This window comes from Anomaloglossus baeobatrachus, chromosome 12, assembly GCF_048569485.1.
Source record: "Anomaloglossus baeobatrachus isolate aAnoBae1 chromosome 12, aAnoBae1.hap1, whole genome shotgun sequence".
NCBI lineage: Eukaryota > Metazoa > Chordata > Amphibia > Anura > Aromobatidae > Anomaloglossus > Anomaloglossus baeobatrachus.
In genome coordinates this window covers 127630643-127653941 of record NC_134364.1, presented here as the reverse complement: position 1 = coordinate 127653941, position 23299 = coordinate 127630643, and the positions used below count along the sequence as shown (strand labels likewise).

The window sequence follows — 23299 nt, the reverse complement described above, 5'->3', positions numbered from 1 at the left end:
AGTGTATTATTACTAATTTTGTATTGACTGCGGTGATGTACACCGTTTCCCCTTTTCCCATCACCTCTCCGCATGTTTAAAATCACAATATAAATATCAATAAAAATAAGTTGAACCTATGATCGCCTCTCTCTTGTGTTTTTCGTGTTCATATTGTCCCCTGTAGTATTGCGCCCATATTGTGCCCTGTGGTAATGTCCTCATATTCTCCCCTATGGTATTGTGCCCATATTGTCCCCTGTGGTATTGTGCCCATATTGCCCCTTTATAGTAATGTGCTTATATTGTCCCCTTGTAGTAATGTGTCCACATGGTCCTCTTGTAGTAATGTGCCCATATTGTCCCATCTTGTAGTATTGTGCCCATATTGTCCCATCTTGTAGTATTGTGCCCATATTGTCCCCATCTTGTAGTAATGTGTCCATATTGCCCCCTTGTAGTAATGTACCCATATCGTTCCCTTTGGTAATGTGCCCATATTGCTCCCTTGTAGTAGTGCGCCCATATTGTCCCCTTGTAGTAATGCACCCATATTGCCCCCTTGTCGTAATGTTCACAAACTAAAAAAAAAAAAAAAAAAAAGAGATTTTTCTCACCTGTTCTCTGTTCCCTTGGTGTCCTCTCTACTTGCTTCTTTCAGCCCGCAGGGCTGAGAGCCGTGGCGATTGCTGTCCGGTACACACTGCCAACGACATCAGCTTTTTTTCTACTGGGGAACGGTTTGCAGCGCTGCCCTCCTCACATCTTTACTAATGTCAACCGCGCCAGCCAATCAGAACACACCCACACTAGCTCCTGGCCTCTGATTGGCCAGCGGCAGCTGCCATTAGTAAAGCTGTGTAGAGGCGTGCTTCTCTGCGCGGTGCCGCAAATTATACTTGCCAGAAGGAAAGTGCTGACGGCGGCGGCGGTCCAGTGTGTGTACCGGTGCGCAATTGTCACGGGGTCTAGGTGTCTGCGGGCCGTAAGAAGCAGCCTCAGGGGCTGCATGTGGCCCGCTGGCCATGTGTTTGAGACCTCTGCCCTAGAGCAACCTTAAGATGACACTGCACAAGCTACCGTACCTATCACCAGAATTATTAACGATACCAGGTACTTATATAAACGGTCGTAACAATGATGTAACAAAGCGATTAATCCCATAGTGTTCCGACACGTTTCTCCCCAGTAGCAGATACACGGGTGTTCATCAGGGGACATTACCAACCAGAAACGAAGGAATCCAAGAAAACGAACACCAGGCACCAATCATCGGTAGACCTGTTGAAGTGCTTGTTAAGCACGAAACGGCCGTCGTCTGCTGTGCCGTGCATCCCTCCCCCCTCCCCTCCGCTGTTTTTATATTTTACCTGATGCTGAAAAAAAACGGATTCTTCGGTATACGGCAGCCCGGTGAGTGCCCTCCTATTCTTTTGCTTCTTTGGACATTAACAACCAATATTCAGGGGTCCTAGGTCCAGAGACCCCCCCAGAAAGAAGCTGTGCCAAAGTCTGAGGAAGATACCAAACAGACAGACACAGAATATGGGGTTAGTGTCTTATAACATTCTGTATGATTTAGACAGAGGGTTAGTCCGCTCTCTCCATGCTGATTCACATTAAATATAAGTTGGATGCTGTAAAAATATGAAAATATTATAACACTGCAATAGGCGTTCACATGATGGATAGGAGCAGAGGAGGAAGCACAGATAAGCACTTTTTATACTGTATAAACTGCGTTTGTTATGGAAGGCAGAGATGGTTATAAACTATCTCTGCCTTCACTAAGAGGAGTCCGGCTGTGTCTGACAGGTCCCATTTCCTGCAGCGGTTTCTCTTCAATAACGTTTCATTGTTACGGCGAAGTAAAATGCGTGGACCTCTCAGATATTTAAGTCTATGACCTCAACTAGTATATTTGGTTATAAAGTCTTACAAAAAATACTCAGAAAATGTAAGTTTATTAGTATGTATTAAAAGATAGGAAGTCCAAAAATTAGAAAAAAAACAGAAAAGTAAACATAAATGGGGGGCACTGTACTGTAACTATACCTCTTGCCTCAAGGCCCCCTACCAGGGCTCAGAAGATGTCTACATTGAGTGGGGGCACAAACTGCGCAGGAATAGTGTGCCATCCTACGCAGCAAGGTAGGCCTCAGTACTGGGGTGTAGTAGGGATCGTGCTCACTTTTTATTCATGTGTGTCTCTTTCGGATTTTCTAATTTTTGGACTTTCTGTATATGTTAATACATACTAATAAACTTACATTTTATCAGTATTTTTTGTAACTCTATGTGACCTTTTCAGTCATGGCATCGCTCTTTTTGTTCTTATATTTGGTAATTTAGAGGCTGCATCGGGCAATTTATTGCCATCATCATATAAGGGGTCTAGTATCATTATTCTGGGTACAAGGGGGAGATGGGGCTGGAATGAAGGGTCCTTCTTTTTGATCTGTAACGCAGACTACATGGCTACATGGATAAGTCAGGGCATCTGATCTTTTCTGTTTGTCTTCTCTTTCAGAGCTTCCAAACTCTGCATGGAATTGGTTGGCTTATTGGCGTATAGCCCCTGCCATCGTCATCCCTCTGGGCATTGTGATTGCTGTCATCTGTACCCTCTGTATGTAATAATAATAATAATAATAATCTTTATTTCTTTAGCGCCAACATATTCCGTAGCGCTTTACAATTCAGGAGGATCATATACAAACAAGTAACAGTTATAGAAATACAATATTTAGAGGGGAAAAAAAATACAACCCTGCTCGTGAGAGCTTACAATCTACAATGAGATGGGGGGAGAGGCAAGGTTCAAGTGCTTATTTACAATGACAATCCAACCATCTCACGGAAATGGGGCTGGATAATGGTTTCCTGGACCAGTGGGCCCGAGCCTTGAGATGCCTTTGGGTGCCATGGAGTTTGATGTGGAGCTATGTTGTGAGAGGTTGTAGAGGGACTATGTGAATCGAATCTGATTAGGGAGTGTGATAGGCCGCCCTAAAAAGATGCGTCTGTAACTAATGATATCACAGACTACACAGAAGTCTATGGAGGAAATCTCCCATCTTCATTTACTAAGATAATGGCTATATTTTGGTGTAGACTTCTCGCGCCCCATAAACATGTGACTCTGGATTTCTGCCATAGGGGAACTGTTGGATAGATATTGTGCATTGTAGAAAAAGATGCAGATTGATGAATATACCCAAAATAATGGTGTGATGACATGGACTCTGTCAGTGCCTAGCATGGGTGAAGTTTCTTAAGATTCAGCCAGACATGAAGATCATTTGTTTATAGATGGGGGATAAGCCCCTCATTGTTTCTATAAGACTCTTAGGAGCAGTGGCGTAACTAGAGTGCGATGGGCCCCGGTGCGAAAGTTGGACCTGGGCCCCCCTTCGGACGTTGGTCAGATGAACGGGTACCTGTAGCGATCTAAATCCTATAAAGACATATTAATTGCCCCTTCCCCCCCTTCATTATGCAGTAATGTTCCCAATCCTGGTACATATGTCCCCCATACTGGTATATATGTCCCCATCCTGGTATACATGGTATATAACGTCCCCATCCTGGTATATATTTATCCAATCCTGGGCCGATCCTAGTAAAAATGTTGCACATCCTGGGCCCATCCTAATATATGTCTCCCATCCTGATATACAGTATATGTTCCTCATCCTGGTATATATGGTCTGGGACTGTCTCTAATAATTGCCTCTGCTCCCACATCACTAAGTGTCCTCTGTAGCAAGCGCGGAGTGGCCTGCAGCTGACATTGGAGTGCGTGTCATAGCGCATGACAGTACTACCATGCGCTGCCCCCAGTCATTGTATGGATGTCAGCTCCAGGCCACTGTTTGCCCGGCAGCGTGTATCACAGTGCAGGGACCCAGAGGGTCTATGTGCTGTGATGCATTTTAGCTGGATGTGCGCCCTCAGATGCATATCCAGCTGAAGTAGGAGCTGGGGTCGGCTGGTCCCCTGTACCTTTGGACCTGGTAACAATCTCTGCGTGTGTGATCGTTACGCCCCTGCCTGCTCTCATCACTCCATCCACCAACTATTGGCTGCTGAAGTCAGCTCATGTATTGTAAAGATAAAGCACCCTCCCAGGACATATTGCATCAAATCTACTTTAGGCTATGTGCCCACATTGCGTTTTTATGTGCAGAAAATCTGCACATAAAACACATGTTTGGAATGAAAAAAAGCAACTGAAAAACAAGCATTTTTTATTGCGTTTGCGTGTTTTTTCACCTACTTCTTTTTGAGCGTTTTTTAGTCATGGCGATCATGGGGGTTCAAGAGCTGTATCCCCTGCGGTCACCTGATCTCAAAGCCAGGACCTGGCTCTCGCTGCCAGGAGCAGTACCAGCGCCGCTCTCGGCAGTTTAACCCTCTAAATGCTGCAATCGATGCGATTGCTGCATTCAGAAGGCAGGGAGAGGCATCGCTTACCCCTCTCTGGCGATCGGGTCCCTGTTGTGCAATCACAGGGACCCGATTGCTGCCATGGCAACCCTGGGTCATCACCATGATGACCCCGGTTTACTGAGGTATGCATCGCCTCACAGACCAGGGCACCTACGTCAGCAGAGTTCCCTGCAACAAGATCCCGCGGTAAAGACCACAAGGCCTAGGTGCAGGAAACCCTGGTGACATCACAAGGTGAACTGAGTTCATGGCGGCGGATCTGCAGGAAACCCCGGTGATCCGCAGGCATGAACTCGATTCACCATGTGATATCACCAGACTTCACAGAAGCAATGTCCTGCAGTAAAGACTGAGATGAGGAAATGGCTGCAGGGAGCCCCAGTGTCCTCAAAAAAGAAGAGAACACACAAATATTCAACGTGGGCATTACACATGCATTTTTTTCCTGCATTTTTCACTGACTCCATTGAAGTTAATTGGTGAAAAACCAGGAAAAAATACAGAAACAACTGACACGCTGCTTCTATTTTCAGCAACAAAGACTGCAAAAAACAGCGTGGGCACAGCAAGTGAGGATTCACAGACTTTGCGGGGATGATTTTTCTTTATGATTAAAAAAGCAAGGAAAAACGCATGAAAAAAGCCACGTGTGCACAAGGTCATCTGTGTATGTAGCAGAGGCGTGCACAGTAATTTAGCTGGATTTAGGAACAGGACCTGGCTGTGCGGCTTTCATCAAACTGCTGCACACTTCCCCACTGCTCACCCTGTGACTGATTCTGTGGCCTGGCCCCCATCACCTTATCAGCCTCATCCCCCCCCAAATCCCAAAGTGTCCAAAGCAGCACCTGAACGGTTTACATTAAGATAACATAGAACGTAAAGGTCAGATGCACTTTCCTGCCACAGCTCACCCTCTCCACATGGTCGCACATAACTATATATACAGAGTATATACAGCCTGCGCTGCTGGGACAGAGGGACACTGTAAGTGCTGCCCTCACCTGATCTATCTCCTGCAGAGGCCGGCAGCACAGTGTACAGTAATCCCATGCAGAGACAGGAGGGGGCGGAGCTCACGCTGCCCGGCCGCTGCTACTGAAAATGCACGAACAGCGCAGCTCTTCTCACTGACAGGAGCCGGCTGCTGATCTGCTGCGCGGGCCCTAACCCTGAGGGCCCAGTCGCAATCGCGACCCCTGCGACCGCGGTAGTTACGCCCCTGGGAACGGCCTCCGGATAACGTGTCGCGTAATCCATCACTACCAGGATGTGCTGGTGACCACGGGCTGATTTTACAATGGGTCCGATCAGATCCATAGCAATCCGCTCAAAAGGCACCTCTATAATGGGTAAAGGTATCAGAGGACTACGGAAACGGTGCGTTGGTGCGGTCAACTGACAAACTGGGCAGGACTCACAGAACCTCTTAATTTCTGCGCCGACCCCTGGCCAGTAAAACCGCTGAAACATGCGTTCCCGCGTTTTCTCTTCACCTAGGTGCCCACTCATTAGGTGGTTATGAGCCAATTCCAAGGTCTGACGGCGGTACGGCTGAGGGACCACCAACTGTTCCACTATTTCCCCCCGGATTGTATCAACCCGATAGAGCAACTCTCGCTTTAGAGCCATGTAGGGAGTTTCCAGCCTGGCACCAGGCCGCTGGGGTACCCCATCAATTACCTGTACATTTCCACGTCCAGGAGCCAATGTGGGGTCCCGGAGCTGTGCTGTTCTGAAATTATCTGGAGACACGTTCAACTCCGGGATTGCCTCGGGTGGCTCAACCTCTCCTGCCATTACCTCTAGGGGGAACCTGGCAGGGTTACACTCTGTCCCTATACTGGTGACCCCTACGGCAGGTATCCCTGAGTCGGGATCGTCCGGCTAAGGGCCTGGTTCAATCGAACACCTCGGAGGGCTAGGTCGCCTCCCACATAATGTCCAGAACAGGGGAAAGTCTCTTTCCAAAATAACAGCATATGGAAGTCTTTTCATCACCCCCACTTCATGTTGAACCTCTCCACACGAGGTAGCAATGGTGACCCTTTCCATAGGGTATTCACGTAGGTCTCCATGAATACAAAGTACCCCTACTTTATGTCCCGTAGGGTTTTCCCCGGAGACCAAGGAGGCATGTACAAGAGTCACTAAACTTCCTGAGTCCAACAAAGCCTCTGCTGTATAGCCATTAACACGTACTTTGCAGAGATGGGGCTCCTCCCCCATAGTAACAGTGCTTACGGTACAAACAGTATGGGCATACATTGATACCCGGCGAGCGTACCGGCAGTCCATGGGTTCTGATGTGAGTGGGCACTGTGCCATCACATGCCCGAGCTGATGGCACCGCCAGCACATAACAGCAGAGGTGTCCCTGTTTCGGGTGTCTGACTTTGGGGAACCGGGACTCCTGCTGACCTTAGTCTGGGGTTTACTCTCTGCCAGGGCTGAAGACGGGGCAGCACCCGAGGAGGGACGGGAGTCTTTTACCAACTGTGAAGGGGGCGTATCCCTACGGAGTGCCCGCCGTGAAGCAGCGTCCCGGACCAACTCCTGGGTAGCTGTGTAGCGTTCCACCAAATTCACTAGCTGGTCTAGGGTACCGGGGTCCCCCTGTCCCACCCACCGTTGAATGGGGGCTGGCAAAGTCCGCACAAACCGTTCAATCACCACCCGCTCAATCATCTGTCCGGGGTTCAAGGTCTCCGGCTGCAGCCATTTTTTTACAAGGTCCAGTAAGACATGGGCCTGTGAGCGTGCAGGTTTTCCCTCCTCAAAGGACCACTGGTTCACTCGTTGGGCCCGGAGATAAGTGTTAACCCCCATTCGTGCAAGGATCTCACCTTTCAGTGTGCCATAGTCCTTGGCATCCTCTGTGCTGAGATCCAGGTAGGCTTTTTGGGGTTCACCCACCAAGAATGGGGCCACAACATCAGTCCAACAGTCGATAGACAATTTCTCTCGCTCAGCGGTCCTTTCAAACACGGAGAGAAAGGCTTCTGGGTCATCCTCTGCACTCATCCTCGTAAGTGCTGCCCTTACTCTGTCCTGGGCCGCAGGAAGGACTGGATGACCTGGAGTTACCGCTGGGAGCGCTTCTCGCAGAGCAGAAAGCTGCTTAGCCAACAAGCTGTTTGTCTCCTGTTGCTGAATGAACGCCCGCTGGAGCTGGACATTGGTTTGTTGCTGCTGAGCAGTAGACTGGGCCAGCTGCTTTACAAGATCCTCCATAGTGGCTGCTGAGTTAAACTGTAACTTTGCAGGCTTGATCATAAACATGTGAAAACTGGGTTGTTGCCCCTAGCAACCAGGCTGCAACGCCTGTAAGCTTCGTGGACCCGCCGATCCACCGCAAACAGTCAGCAAAAAAAAAACAATTCCTTTTTTTTTTTTAATTCTCCCGGGTAAGTACCTCTTAGGCCATTGCCCTTAGCAACCAGGCTGCAGTGCCCGCATTCTCCACCATAATGTGAGGTAGCAGCGTTGCTTGGGCAAAGACGTGAGGCAGTGAGGCAGCAGCGTGTTCACACCAACAGTCTATTTATTGTTGCAGCATAAATAGATCCAATTTCCCACTGTCAAAGTCTCTTCCGGATCACAGCCGGTGCATATAGACAAATTCTTTGCATCAAAAAGTCTTGTTACCTTAGGACCCCGTTAACCGCAGGGATCTGTGTAAGGTTCTCCTAGGCTCACACTCTTGGCCTGTGTTCACTCCACACAGAGCCAGCCCAGCTCACACAGCATGTGTTAGCTTCACCAAGCCTGGCTCTCAACTGAGACACACCCTGCTGTGCTCTGCATGATTTAAATGAAAATGCCGGACATGAGGATTGCTACAAAACCTGGACTGGGAGGAGGGATCTGTCTCCCTGTTACCCTTTGTGCTATACTCCCAGTAATAGCTATAGCAAACTCAGAGGGTTTCCAGACACATTCTGGGGGACACATAGCGGTCTTCAAATATTACCCCTGTCACTGCCTCACAATATATATATATATGAGAATTACCTGATATATGGTGATTTGGGTTCTTCCACTGCTGTTAACCACTTAGATTTTGCTGTCATCCTTGGAATAATGGAGGACGGTGCTTTACCCTTTATATGTGACCTGTAATCCCTGGATTGTGGACATTCAGCCGGTGAGCTGTATGTTATTTTGCATCTTTCTTTGCTAGTGAATTTAATGAGTGACAATCTACAGTGCCTCGATCTCATATTGCTCAATTTCAATGGATCCAGTGAGTTACTGGTGATACCAGTCCCGGGTAACTCTAAGGTGTCACCGGGTGTACATATTTATTGCAGTTGACTCTTTTGGTAGCAACCGCTCTACTAATCTGTGTCTGTTGTATGTGGATATGTGGTTTTGCACTTAGCACTTTATTCTGGTAAATTTGGTGATGGTTATCTTCATGTTAGTAAGGGATATAATAGGGGCAGCCGCTGTGGAATGGGGGCACCAAGAAAGTTAGGGTGCTTAAAGCCCCATTGCTAGGCAGGGACCAATTAAGGGTGAGTCATATCCCCGAGGGTCCAGCATCTGAATCTATTAGATTTATTTACCATTGATCTGCACGGCCCCTAGATACAATTACCCTTACACTTTCCATCCGGTGTATCTAACACTATATGCACACTGTGTGTCTCTGGCTGCAGGAATATAACCTTTTTAATTGATATAGAAATAAAGTATACATTTTTATTAGGATTTTTTTTTTGTTTGGTTTAATTAGTTGATGCCCCTGATACTATATCCTTTTGGTCTTTTGGTTTTTTTTTGGACAAGGACCAAGATCGGCAGCAGCAATAGGTGCTGCAGCCGCCCTCCCACTCCGCTGCCAGGAAGACCGTCTCACAGCACCAGAAACAGCCTCAGCATCGTCGGAGCAGCACTGGGTCCGGTGGAAGACTCTCTAGTAAGAGTGGTACCCGGTCCAGTCAGCAAAGCCAACAGCATGACAAACCCGACAGCAGAGGAGCCTCGAGGGGAGAAATGTCTATGGCAGCGCTCCTCCCCCCGACCCGGTACCGCCTCTTTACATCGGAGTGGTGAGTGATCTTTGGGAAAGTTCACTTTGTAAAGAGGGTTTTTGTGTCTCCCCTCCTTCCCTGTTTGTGTTAGGTGGATAAGCCGAAGAGCTTTTACCTTTTATTGAAGCTCTGCCAAAAACAATCCAGAACATTCCATACTCCATACTCTAGGTTGGCGTCTGCTCTACCCCAATAAGAGTTCAGTTTCTCTGCTGTGTTTAGTGTAATCCTCCCGCTGCTACTTCCCTACCTAGGAAGAGGTATCTTGAAAATCCCAGGATTTCAAGGCAGGCAGATTCTGGATCCATGATCCCTTCCAGCGAGCAGGCAACTCGAATCCTATAGGAACACTTACTGTTGCTTGTAGAAGTTTTCAGATTCAATGATGTCGCTGAGTTACTGGGCAATTCACTGCTCATTATAAAAATGATCCAAGCAGTCTATCAGTTTGCCACTGACCCTGGAAGTCCAGGTGGCCTAGGGACTGATACCCCTGTCTTCTCAGCTAGCCCCTTCAGAGGACTCAAAAGTCACCTCAGTCCAGGACCGTCTCCATTTGACACTCTCCTCACACGCACACTTTGACAACTGACTTTTCCTCACACTCAAGTTCCTCCCTCTCTGCTTCAAGGGCTCACAGTCAAGCCTTGTTATCAGCTCATGTGAACAGCCCCAGTATGGGAGTGTAGGCATTTGTGTATATGTAGTGAACAGCAGAGAAACCGAATCTCATTAAAGCTGGCAATCCATGTTATACATATTGAAATACACATGTAGCCATTATTTGTGGCGATCCAGGTACAGGGCGCCACATTATAAGTCAATATTTCTTATATATTTCTATATATGCATGAAATATATCACCTATTGTGGTTGGTCAAGAAATTGCATGACAATAATAAAACACTCACAATGAGACAAAATAAGACATTGTCTAAACTCTTAAAAATTCCTATAGACAATTAAATACACGTGATGGTGTGATATTGTGGGTTATGTACCATTTTGTGTGGGTTCATGTTTTGGGCGTGGTGGTCTGTCTATTCGATATATTGTTTGTCCTCTTAAGTCAGGTTATATCCCCTTGAAATGCTACTGTCCCTAGGTCTGGGGGAGGGGGCCTGGGATCCACCTAAACTCTCTGTTTACCTGAGAGTTTATTTATTCTGGGTGAGACTTACAAGAGAGAAAAAGCAAGATTGAACCTCTGAGGGAGAGGCTGAGGCTGCAGCCAGCACCCCAGAGAGACTGTGAGAAACCCCGATTTCCCTGGAAAAGGACTGCTGCAGGATTGTGACTGAACTCCCGGACATTTATGCCATTTCTGGACTATTTTACCCCTTTTTGTGGTGGATTATTTGATGGTAATTCTGTATTGCATGGAATAAATATGCTTTGGATTGTTCACTCATCTCTTGCTCTGTTGATTGTGTGATATCGGAGAAGGACCCCGTCACAACACACATAGGCATGCATGGAATGCAAGAAAGTTGAATCTTAAATATCCATACTAACCTCCATAATCTGACTGGAGAGGTTTCCGGAAGGAGGAGAGCACATGTACGACAATGTCTTACCTACCTACCGTAGTTTTTATATCTCTCCACCTTTGAAAAATGTCTAATTTTTCAGTTCTTTTAGTTTGCTTTGGTATCCCAACGACGAGCCCCCAACTGTTGGAGCAGTTCTAACTCCAATTAAAAGTTTCTGGGATTCATTCTATGGCACCAGTGAGAATTAAATACACAGACATGTGATTTCCAAAGCTCTCCAAATGAATTTAATGAGAAGCAGATGTTTTATACTCTTCATAAAAATAGGCGTACCATGTACCAATTTAGGTGTTTCTTAAATGATAGCAAATAATAGAATACATAACTTCATAATAAGTAAAAACACTCCCGGCATCCACCCAGCTTAGCCATACCCCTCAACAATTATTTCTTTCAAAAATGAAATCCCACACACTAAGAACTTTTTGGCAGACCTGAAAGACATCACTTCCTTCCTTACTTTAACCTGGACTAAAAATTAAAGAAAAAAAAGTTGTTGTTTTTTTAAATATATAAAAACTAAAATTCCTTACCTCACCTCCGTATTACCTTATTAAAGAAATGTATAAAATATACACGCGCTGCATGTATAAATATCCAATCAAATTATACATTTACAATACGAAAAAAGCCATCGATATAACAAAAAAAATAAAAGTGACATCATTTTAGTTTTATGGTCGCTGCAATTCCAGGAAAAAATGCAAACAAAACATCATATCTACCCCAAAATGATAATTAAAACAACAACTTGACAAGCACATAGTCCTCGTATAGTTCCACTGACATAAAAATTACAACGTTTCGACTCTCAGAAAGCAACAAAACAACATTTGTATTTCATTTTTCAACAAATATTACCATTTTATATAAATTATACAAAAGTTTCCTATCCCCATCATCATTCTGACCTGTAGAATCACATTATCAGGTAATCTGGGGCCCTTTAAAATGTCAGAACATTTACTCGAAGGCTTGATGCAGGGCGTCATTTCTAAAATGGAGTCGCAGTGTATTTGCCCGTCTAGGATTTCTGGTTCAAGGCAAAAAATGATCACAAATAGAAATCTGGCTTCTTGTATGTTCAGTAAGACAGCACCATATCTGGTTTGAGTTCTTCTAGTTTTCTCATTTCTTCCTCCTCCTCCTCAGACAATTTATTACCTATAATACTAGAAAAGAAGACCCCCATAGTGTTATGACTGTATGGAGAGGATTTTCGCACATCTCTGGATAGTCAGTGAAGTGATCAGCTTTATGTCGCATTCAAGAACGAACCACGATGCACGGACAGCCCGCGGGGCTCTTGACCTGGGCTGGACAGCCCGCGGGGCTCCTGACCTGAGCTGGACAGCCCGCGGGGCTCTTGACCTGAGCTGGACAGCCCGCGGGGCTCCTGACCTGAGCTGGACAGCCCGCGGGGCTCCTGACCTGAGCTGGAAATCCCGCGGGGCTCCTGACCTGAGCTGGACAGCCCGCGGGGCTCCTGACCTGAGCTGGACAGCCAGCGGGGCTCCTGACCTGAGCTGGACAGCCAGCGGGGCTCCTGACCTGAGCTGGACAGCCCGCGGGGCTCCTGACCTGAGCTGGACAGCCCGCGGGGCTCCTGACCTGAGCTGGACAGCCAGCGGGGCTCCTGACCTGAGCTGGACAGCCAGCGGGGCTCCTGACCTGAGCTGGACAGCCAGCGGGGCTCCTGACCTGAGCTGGACAGCCAGCGGGGCTCCTGACCTGAGCTGGACAGCCCGCGGGGCTCCTGACCTGAGCTGGACAGCCCGCGGGGCTCCTGACCTGAGCTGGACAGCCAGCGGGGCTCCTGACCTGAGCTGGACAGCCAGTTGGGCTCCTGACCTGAGCTGGACAGCCAGCGGGGCTCCTGACCTGAGCTGGACAGCCAGCGGGGCTCCTGACCTGAGCTGGACAGCCCGCAGGGCTCCTGACCTGAGCTGGACAGCCCGCGGGGCTCCTGACCTGAGCTGGACAGCCAGCGGGGCTCCTGACCTGAACTGGACAGAGCTGGACATTCTTATATATGCCCATCAGGATGTCAAAGGACTCATCAGGGGAAAGGCAAACAGTTCCTCACAGACAGGGCTAAATCTGGTGCTTGCATCAGCCTGGTGGTATGTTCATGCACCAGATTTAACCCTGTCTATGAGGAACTGTTTGCCTTTCCCCCGATGAATCCTATTTAGGGATGAAAAGCGTCGGGGGCACTTTGGGCATTAAGGAAGATGGTAAACAAAAACATACAGTACAGACCAAAAGTTTGGACACACCTCATCTCTAGAACAACTGTTAAGAGGAGACTTTGTGCAGCAGCCTTCATGGTAAAATAGCTGCTAGGAAACCACTGCTAAGGACAGGCAACAAGCAGAAGAGACACAAGGAATGGACATTAGACCAGTGGAAATCTGTGCTTCGGTCTGAGGAGTCCAAATTTGAGATCTTTGGATCCAACCACCGTGTCTTTGTAGAAAAGGTGAACGGATGGACTCTACATGCCTGTTTCCCACCGTGAAGCATGGAGGAGGAGGTGTGATGGTGTGGGGGGGCTCTGCTGGTGACACTGTTTGGGATTTATTCAAAATTGAAGGCATACAGAACCAGCATGGCTACCACAGCATCTTGCAGCGGCGTGCTATTCCATCCGGTTTGCATTTAGTTGGACCATCATTTATTTTTCAACAGGACAATGACCCCAAACACACCTCCAGGCTGTGTAAGTGTGTCGCCCTGGGCAAGCCAGGGGACACAGGTCAAACACCACCACACCCCACACTCCAGGTAGGCACATCACAGCTAACCACAAATCCTTGTTGCCTTCCTCCAGAGGTTGATGATGCACACCAGGGGGTGGGCCAGGCGGTTGGCTCCGCCCACCAAGGAGCTCACAACTCTGGAGGCAGGAAGTAACCAGGCAGATAGCCCAGGCAGGGCAAGTGAGAAGAGCTCAGGGAGAGCTTGAGTGAGGAGTCTAGTCAGGGAGGAGGAAGTGGAAGGAGTGGAGGAGTAGTCTAGACAGGGCAAAAGTAAACAACTAAGTGAAAGTGAAGGAAGGAAAGTAGTAAAGGAGGAAAAGCAAGTAAAGTGACAGAAGAGAAAGACAGCCTGAAGGGTCCAGCTTTGTGAGGGCCAGAACAGCAAGGTCAGCAACGGCGGTGACTGTCTGGAGGGGGACCGTTTGGAAGTTCCTGGAAGGACCCCGTTGGCTGTGTGCCCGGTGGTCTGGAGCAGTGTTCCGAAGGACAGTCAGCACCAGGGCAGGGGCCTCTCGGACCCCGGCAAGGCTAGGAGTCGCCAGATTTGCCAAATCCGTCAGTGACGGGGACGCAGATCCCCCAACAACCAAGTCCCGATTGAAGGCAACAGCCCAACCCGTATTGGAGAGACACCGCCACCGCCACGGCACAAGTTTCTCAGGGCCAGCGCCTGCGGGCAAAGTGTAGAGCTCCTCCGGCCCAGATTGCAGCCGGGGAGCGGGTAACCGGAGGGAATCCACCGCTACCATCAGTCAACACAGGTGCAAGGAAGAGAGACATCACCGTCACCTACCGGGAGTGCAGGTGCAGCCGTCTGTGGGACCGTCCTACCAACCGTTGGTTTACCGTACAAACTGTGTCCGTGTGTCAGGCTGAGTGAGTACCATAATGCCGCAAGGCACAGCGCTGCCCCCGCGTCCCTGCGCCCTCCAGGCCCTACACTTCACATCTCATCACCGGGCCCCGGGATCACCAACCCCTACCCACGGAGGGGCAACACAACACCTGGCTGCTCCGCATCACCATCCCCGGGACCCCCACACTGAGCAGCGGTGGTGCAATCACCACAACCGTGGGTGGCGTCACGAACTATAACAATCCCCACACCCAACAAACACCCCCTTTCACTCACGGGCGAGGAGTGTCGCTCGAGAAACCCCGGGATCCGGCCCACGGCTCGAGCCACCAGGAGCAGCTGCCGGACCCGAGCAGAAGGGGTGAGCGCGGTGTGCTGACACCCTCCTCCCCGCCCGCGACAACTTGGCGTCACGAACAGGATCTTACCGCTCTGCCGTCAGGTAGAGGTGCGCCTTGTTACCGCCGGAGGCATCCGGCAGAAAAATTTCAGAAGCCGCCATCTTTGGCGCGAAAAGTTCCCGCTCGAGCGTCTTCTCGAGCAGTAGAGGCGCGAAGGCCAAAACCCCGCCCCGAGAGAGGAGGGGCCGGAAAGAGCTAAGGGGGACGCGATGGCGGCTGGACGCATGTAGCTGCGGCTATAAATGCAGGGACGCCAGGACCTTGCAAGGATACCGTTCCTGGAAGCAACCAGTGAAGACACCATGTGGATGCCGTCCCGCGACACCGTACCCCCCGCGCCTGGAACCGCGGCGTGGGTGGAGATCCGGACCGCGCAGCTCTATCAACGGCTGCAGGTCAAGATGCAGCTCCTCATGGAGGAGTGGGAGGCCGACATGGCGGACGTTGTAGCCACCGTGCGGAGACGCGAGGAGGAGTCGGAGAAAGGGAGGGTGAGTGACCCACGTCCCAATGCCCTTGCAGGGCCGGTCATCGCGGCTGTGGGGCCCGGTGTGACGGGGTGTACATCAGAGCAAAGAGAGACAACAGGCCGAGGATGATCCAACAGGTTTACTAACAGGAATACAGGAACAGCACACGACAAGTCCAAATAAAACAGATTCGGGGGCACCTCCCGATAATCCAGAGTGCCAGATCACAACGTAATAGTCCTTTTCAGAGTCCCAGAAATCCCACACAATCCACTGGACGGCGAGGTCTGTCCGCAGAATCAGATCTCGCTCCCAACCTCTTCAAAAACTCAACTCCCAACTGCATTTAGAAACAGGAGTGAATTGTCTGAGCTCGTGGGCCCGCCCCTCAAGGGTAGGGGTCTATGCAATGGTTGGGCCCACTAGAAGATTCTAGAAGGTTGGCTCCGAGATGTCTACAGGTTTGTGTAGTTGGCGTTATCCACTGCTTACGAAACAATGAGAAGTTCCCCTGGCTGTGTGGACAAGAGATAATTGCATTATGGGCCCAGAGACACAGGAGATGGGGGAAGGTATGGTTACTTACATCCCAAGACATTTCAAAGTGTTCAGTAAGTACAACCAAAGGAAAGTGACATCACATCCTGACATAGTATTACAGCAAATACAGTGAGAAGGTAAAATACATCATGACAATCCCTTTCCCTCCCAACTTGTGTACGTACTAGGGACCTCTACAGGTCGCTGGTTAAGTACACGCAGGAATGGCTGACAGGACTCAGGGCTCCTCTTGCCTGGACAGTCCATCTGCATTTTGGTGTTGGCTGCCCCTTCTATATTGTATGGTAAAGTTATAGGGCTGCAGAGCCAGGCTCCATCGCAGTAAGCGTCCATTGTCCCCAGAGACTCTGTTCAGCCAGGTGAGGGGATTGTGATCAGTAACCACAGTGAATTCCCGTCCATACAGATACGGCCGTAGTTTCTTAAGGGCCCACACTACAGCCAGACATTCCTTCTCAACAGTTGCATAGGCCACTTCTCGGTCCAGCAGTTTCCGGCTGAGATAGGCGATGGGGTGCTCGTCCCCAGCTGCATTCACCTGGCTGAGGACAGCTCCCAGTCCATAAGCAGAGGCGTCTGTTTGCACAATGAATCTCCTCTTGTAGTCTGGAGCAGCCAGGACAGGATCGCAGATCAAAGCATCCTTCAGCCGGTTAAAAGCCTCATCACAGGCTGGAGTCCAGATCACCAGCCGGGGCATTGTTTTCTTGGTCAGGTCGGTAAGAGGCTTGGCCACAGTACTGAAATGAGAAACAAATTTTCGGTAATAACTGGCAGTGCCCAGAAAAGCCATAACTTGTTTCTTAGTTTGGGGTACAGGCCAGTCTCTAATAGCCTGGATTTTGGCAGGCTCAGGTCGGAGCTTCCCTCCTCCCACTCTATGTCCTAGGTACTGGACTTCCCCCATCCCCAATTGGCATTTATCGGGTCGAATAGTTAGGCCGGCTGCAAGAATCAGGTCCAAAATAATGGCTACTTGATTCAGATGTTCCTCCCATGTGTGGCTGAAGACGGCGATATCATCCAAGTAGGCACAAGCAAAGTCATCACATCCCCGGAGGATCTGATCCATTATTCTCTGGAAGGTGGCCGGGGCATTTTTCATTCCAAAAGGCATGCTTAGAAATTCATACAGACCAAAGGGGGTTATAAAAGCGGACCGTTCTCTCCCTTCATCCGTTAGAGGGATCTGCCAGTATCCCTTACTGAGATCCAAGGTAGTGACATATCGGGACCCAGCCAGTCGGTCTAGAAGTTCGTCAATACGAGGCATTGGGTAAGGATCGCTGACGGTATGGTCGTTTAGTCGCCGATAGTCCACACAAAATCGAGTACTCCCATCCTTCTTGGGTACTAACACCACAGGGGAGGCCCAAGGGCTATGGGAGGCCTGGATTACCCCAAGCTGTAACATCTCCTCCAGTTCGTGCTGCATGGTGTTTCGAACTGATTCAGGTACCCGGTAAGGAGCCAGTTGTATGGGACGGATGCCCTGAGTGTCCACATGATGTTGGGTGACGGTGGTTCGACCTGGTTGGGATGAGAAAGCAGCCCGTCTCTGTTGAAGCACTTCCAGCATCTGGATTTTCTGTAAGGAGTCCAGGTAATCTCCCAGGGGAACCTGTTCCACAGTGGATGGGGCTCTCGCTGCTTCCACGAGATCAGGTAGAGAGTCCTCATCCTCTTGACCATCTTCTGAAGCCAACCGACAGCTTGCTATCATTGGAATGTTCCGGTCATGGTACTCCTTAATCATATTCACATGGACAGTCTTTTGCCTTAGCCCCTGATCATCTAAAGCAAGAAGGTAATTGGTATCATTCAGTTTTCTGAGAACCCGGAAGGGACCCTCCCATGTGGTCTGCAGTTTATTCTGCCGATGGGGAACAATCATTAAGACTTGTTGTCCTTCTACAAACTCCCGATAGCGTGCTTTACGGTCATACCATGTCTTCTGTCTGGTTTGAGCCATACGCAAATGACTCTGTGCAAAACTAGCAAGTTGGGCCAAGGTTTCTCGCAGCTTTAGGACATAAGGGACAACAGGGGTTCCTGTATCTTCAACTTGCCCCTCCCAGTATTCCTTGAGCAGGGTTAAGGGTCCTCGGACCTTTCTTCCATAGAGTAGTTCAAAGGGGGAGAACCCAGTGGACTCCTGGGGAACTTCCCGATAGGCAAACAAGAGATGGGGTAGGTACTTCTCCCAGTCTGAATCTCGGTCCGTGAAGGCCCTCAGCATATTCTTCAGAGTGCCGTTGAATCGTTCACAAAGTCCATTTGTTTGGGGATGATACGGGGTCGTTCGGATCGCTCGTACTCCACAGGTGCGCCACAGACACTGGACCAACTCTGACATAAACTGGGAGCCTTGGTCCGACAAGATCTCACTGGGGAATCCTACTCTGGTAAAAATAATAACCAAGGCCTCGGCCACCTTGGCTGCAGAGATACTTGACAAGGCCACGGCTTCTGGATATCGGGTGGCGTAGTCCACAACAGTGAGAATGTACTGCTTTCCAGATTTACTTGGTTTAGCCAGAGGTCCAATGATATCAACAGCTACTCTTTGAAAGGGTTCTTCTATTATAGGGAGCGGTTGCAGGGGTGCCTTTGGGTGATCTCCGGGTCGCCCTCTACGCCGACATATGTCACAAGTTCGGCAGAAATGCGCCACTGCTTGGGAAATCCCCGGCCAATAAAAAGTTTGAGTCAATCGTCTCTCGGTGCGGGTTTTGCCTTGATGGCCAGCCGTAGGAATGTCATGAGCCAGGTGTAATAGGGGAATTCTGTACTTCTGAGGAACAATCAGCTGTTTGCTCTTGGAATATATCTCTGGGTACCTCCTGCCAGTTCAATGGCAATTCCTGGTCCCTTTTGAATTGCTTGTGGTTGAATTACTCGGGGATCGGCTATGGTGAGGAAAGCCCCAGTGTCACGGAAGCCAACAACTTTTTGGCCATCCAGCACGACCTCCTGTAGATGTTTGTCCTGAAGATCAGAAGAACAGGTGGCTGGAGCTCGCACCCCATAGACTCCGGGTAGGGGAGCCAGGATATCTGAGTCACTTGGCAAGTCATCAGGCACAGAATCCAGCTCTTCTCCTGGTGAAGGTGTCTGTAGGTAATGAACAGGCAAAGGCGGTCTGTAGCTGTTCTGTCTACGAACACCTGGACATTGGAATTGCATGTGCCCAGGCTGCCCACATCCATAACATCTGCGCTCTGGGATTCTTCCTCTGCGTCGTATTCCCAAAGGTGGAGCATGAGTAATGCGAGGCACAGTCACACGAAGGTCCCCATGAGTTGACGGTCTAGGGTGATGGTGAACATTGGGGCCAGAAGGACCAGGGGCCACCAGCGTTGGGGGGTTGGTGTTTTTTTTCTCACTGGGTAGTAGTTTTTTCCACTGAGGCTTGATGGTGAGAGCCTCATCAGCTAGAGCTGCAGCTTCCTCCACAGTGGCTGGTCTCCTTTCACGCACCCATTCCCGGATCTCAGCGGGGCACTTGAAGTAAAACTGCTCTTTTAGGAGGACCTGGAGGACGGTCTCCAAGGTTAAGGCCTCCTCTGCCTCCAACCAACGATGCCACAGATGTTTGAGTTTGTGGGCATACATCTTGAAGGACACTTCCTCATCACATGCTAGAGTACGGAACTGAGTCCTGTAAGTGTCTGGCGTTACAGCATAATGTTCTAGAATAGTCTGTTTAATATCCGCATACTCACAGTTCCACCGAGGGTCCATAGCTCTATAGGCTGCAGCAGCTCCACCCTCTAAGAGCCCAACCAGATGCCGGACGCGCTCCCTTTCTGGGACTTCCATTAATCGACACTGATGCTCAAAGTCCTGGAAGAAGCCCTCAATGTCCCCAGCAGCCTCATTAAACTGCTTGAAGTATTTGCGGGACACTCTGGGAAGTTCCCTCATGATGGGTGCTGGGGTTACAGTCTGTCTGGAACCTCTCGCGGCTTCCACAGCGAGCTGCTTATCCAGCAATGCCATCTCCTCCATCCTGCGCTCCTTCTCTTCAGCTCCACGCATGGCCTCCCTCTTATCTTCTATGGTGGCCTCATCTCCAAGCAGTGCCATCTTTTCCTTGTACCACACAACCCATTGACTTTTTTGGGTATTCACCTCCGGCTCCCGTCTTTGCTCCCCTTGCTGTGGAAATTGTTCCTCGGTGCCATCTTGCAGGCAAGCGTGTTCCAATGCCTCAATTAGTTGCTCCTTAGAGAGTCCTTTGTAGCCGACACCTAATTCACGGGCCTTTGTTTGTAGACTCGCCACAGTCCAGTTCCTGTATCCTGAGGTTCTGGTTTCAGACGTCGATTGGCTGTTGTCCTCCATTTCTTCTGCTCTGATCCCGCTGCTGCCACCAGTTTGTGACGGGGTGTACATCAGAGCAAAGAGAGACAACAGGCCGAGGATGATCCAACAGGTTTACTAACAGGAATACAGGAACAGCACACGACAAGTCCAAATAAAACAGATTCGGGGGCACCTCCCGATAATCCAGAGTGCCAGATCACAACGTAATAGTCCTTTTCAGAGTCCCAGAAATCCCACACAATCCACTGGACGGCGAGGTCTGTCCGCAGAATCAGATCTCGCTCCCAACCTCTTCAAAAACTCAACTCCCAACTGCATTTAGAAACAGGAGTGAATTGTCTGAGCTCGTGGGCCCGCCCCTCAAGGGTAGGGGTCTATGCAATGGTTGGGCCCACTAGAAGATTCTAGAAGGTTGGCTCCGAGATGTCTACAGGTTTGTGTAGTTGGCGTTATCCACTGCTTACGAAACAATGAGAAGTTCCCCTGGCTGTGTGGACAAGAGATAATTGCATTATGGGCCCAGAGACACAGGAGATGGGGGAAGGTATGGTTACTTACATCCCAAGACATTTCAAAGTGTTCAGTAAGTACAACCAAAGGAAAGTGACATCACATCCTGACATAGTATTACAGCAAATACAGTGAGAAGGTAAAATACATCATGACACCCGGTCCAAGCCCTCTCCCCCCGTTGCCTCCCTCGCCACCCGTCTCGGAGGCCGTGACCCCGCCACTAGGCCCGCTACCACCACAACCGGTAGCGATACCCAGCCCGTCCGCCCCAGCGGACCGACCTGTAGCCGGAGCCCGCAACAAACCGGAGGCATTACCATGGAAGGCCCCGAAGATTGTGCCAGAGACCGTCCCCGAGCAGTTTCCCGAGCCGGAGCCGACGACCCGCTCCGAGCCGAAGGCCCGGCTGCGGAAAGCCCCTGTGCCCATCCCCCACACCTCGGCTGAGGTGGCGCCGGGTTGTTGCTGGAAGGCAGCGCCCAAGGCCATGACACCGCGGGATACGCTACCCACCTTCCTGACAGTGGGTAACGTGCTGGATGTCCCGCGGGGCTCAACCCGTGCGCCGGAGCAGGTAGCAGCGCCATACTGGGACAGGGAGCCGACAAAGCTGGGCCTGGAGATCGCGGAGAGGGAGAGAAGGAAAGCCGAGCTGGTGGCCCGAGCCATTCGGGAAAAAGAAAACTTGCGGCAAGCGACCTTCCGTGTCCGGGGCCCGTTCTACGAGGGACAGGTGAGGCGATTCGATATCCGCCGGGGCTACGGATTCATATACGAACCGGGCCTGGAGGCCGAGGTGTTTGTGGCCCGGCGGGACGTGCATGCCCATCTGCCCGAGGAGCATCCTGGCCGCAATCTCATACCAGGGGACATGGTGCGTTACACCCGGCACTGCGGAGAGAGGGGGTGGTTTGCCCTGGACGTAAAGCTGAGGGGCAGCCCGGAGAGCAAGGTGTGCTCTGCATCCCCTCCCTCGGATGAAGCAGAAAAAGGACCGGAGTAGGGCAGCGGATGCCCGTTGCACCGTCCCCGTTGGGACCACCACTGAGTTGCTTGTTTGCTGTGTGTTGTTTGAAAAAGTTTGAAATGATAAGAAGAAAATGATTATACCGAGTTTTTCACCTGATTTGCTTTGTTGATTTGCAACCGGCTGGAGCCGGCACCGTTGTCCCCGTGGGGACCGTTTAAAGTTTATTTGCATGGGAACTATCCATGGACAAGCCCGTGAACTTGCAGGGCACCACAAACGTTAAGTGGCTTGTAAATATGTTGGGTACCGTTACCGTTTCCGCCATACCGCCTCCGGAGAGGCAGGTTGGAGGGAGGGCCCTGAGCAGAGCAGGCCAGGGCCCAGCCACCAAAGGAACCGGTGGCCACCCTCTGGAGGGGAAGGACAGATCCCGCTCGGGTGACTTGTGCTGGACTGTGGGTCAAGGGGTGCTGCCTGGGTTTTAGGGGCAGCATCAGGGCCAGGTTGCTTGGGTGGGAGAGAGCGGAAACCGTGACCGTATACCGTTGCAACGTTTAAGTAAATGTGCCTCCCGTCTTGGGAAGAGTTTTTGATTAAAAATGTATTTATGTTTTGCTTAACCCTGTTATCCCCTTTTTACAGAAAAATAAAACCGGTGTAGGACGGCAGCCCGCGGACGGTCTGCATTTTGCTAAGGGGGAATGTGTCGCCCTGGGCAAGCCAGGGGACACAGGTCAAACACCACCACACCCCACACTCCAGGCAGGCACATCACAGCTAACCACAAATCCTTGTTGCCTTCCTCCAGAGGTTGATGATGCACACCAGGGGGTGAGCCAGGCGGTTGGCTCCGCCCACCAAGGAGCTCACAACTCTGGAGGCAGGAAGTAACCAGGCAGATAGCCCAGGCAGGGCAAGTGAGAAGAGCTCAGGGAGAGCTTGAGTGAGGAGTCTAGTCAGGGAGGAGGAAGTGGAAGGAGTGGAGGAGTAGTCTAGACAGGGCAAAAGTAAACAACTAAGTGAAAGTGAAGGAAGGAAAGTAGTAAAGGAGGAAAAGCAAGTAAAGTGACAGAAGAGAAAGACAGCCTGAAGGGTCCAGCTTTGTGAGGGCCAGAACAGCAAGGTCAGCAACGGCGGTGACTGTCTGGAGGGGGACCGTTTGGAAGTTCCTGGAAGGACCCCGTTGGCTGTGTGCCCGGTGGTCTGGAGCAGTGTTCCGAAGGACAGTCAGCACCAGGGCAGGGGCCTCTCGGACCCCGGCAAGGCTAGGAGTCGCCAGATTTGCCAAATCCGTCAGTGACGGGGACGCAGATCCCCCAACAACCAAGTCCCGATTGAAGGCAACAGCCCAACCCGTATTGGAGAGACACCGCCACCGCCACGGCACAAGTTTCTCAGGGCCAGCGCCTGCGGG

The 23299-nt window shown here is 50.3% G+C and overlaps 1 protein-coding gene across 1 annotated transcript in view; it reads right to left on the bottom strand.

The window, feature by feature from the left end:
* Positions 1-11251: 11251 nt before the first annotated feature.
* Positions 11252-23299, bottom strand: part of LOC142258387 (NACHT, LRR and PYD domains-containing protein 3-like) — a 58163-nt gene continuing 46115 nt past the window's right edge. The window contains 1 exon segment of the mRNA XM_075330972.1: positions 11252-12195. Within this exon segment, the coding sequence (XP_075187087.1) occupies positions 12108-12195 (88 nt within the window). The 3' untranslated portion in view covers positions 11252-12107.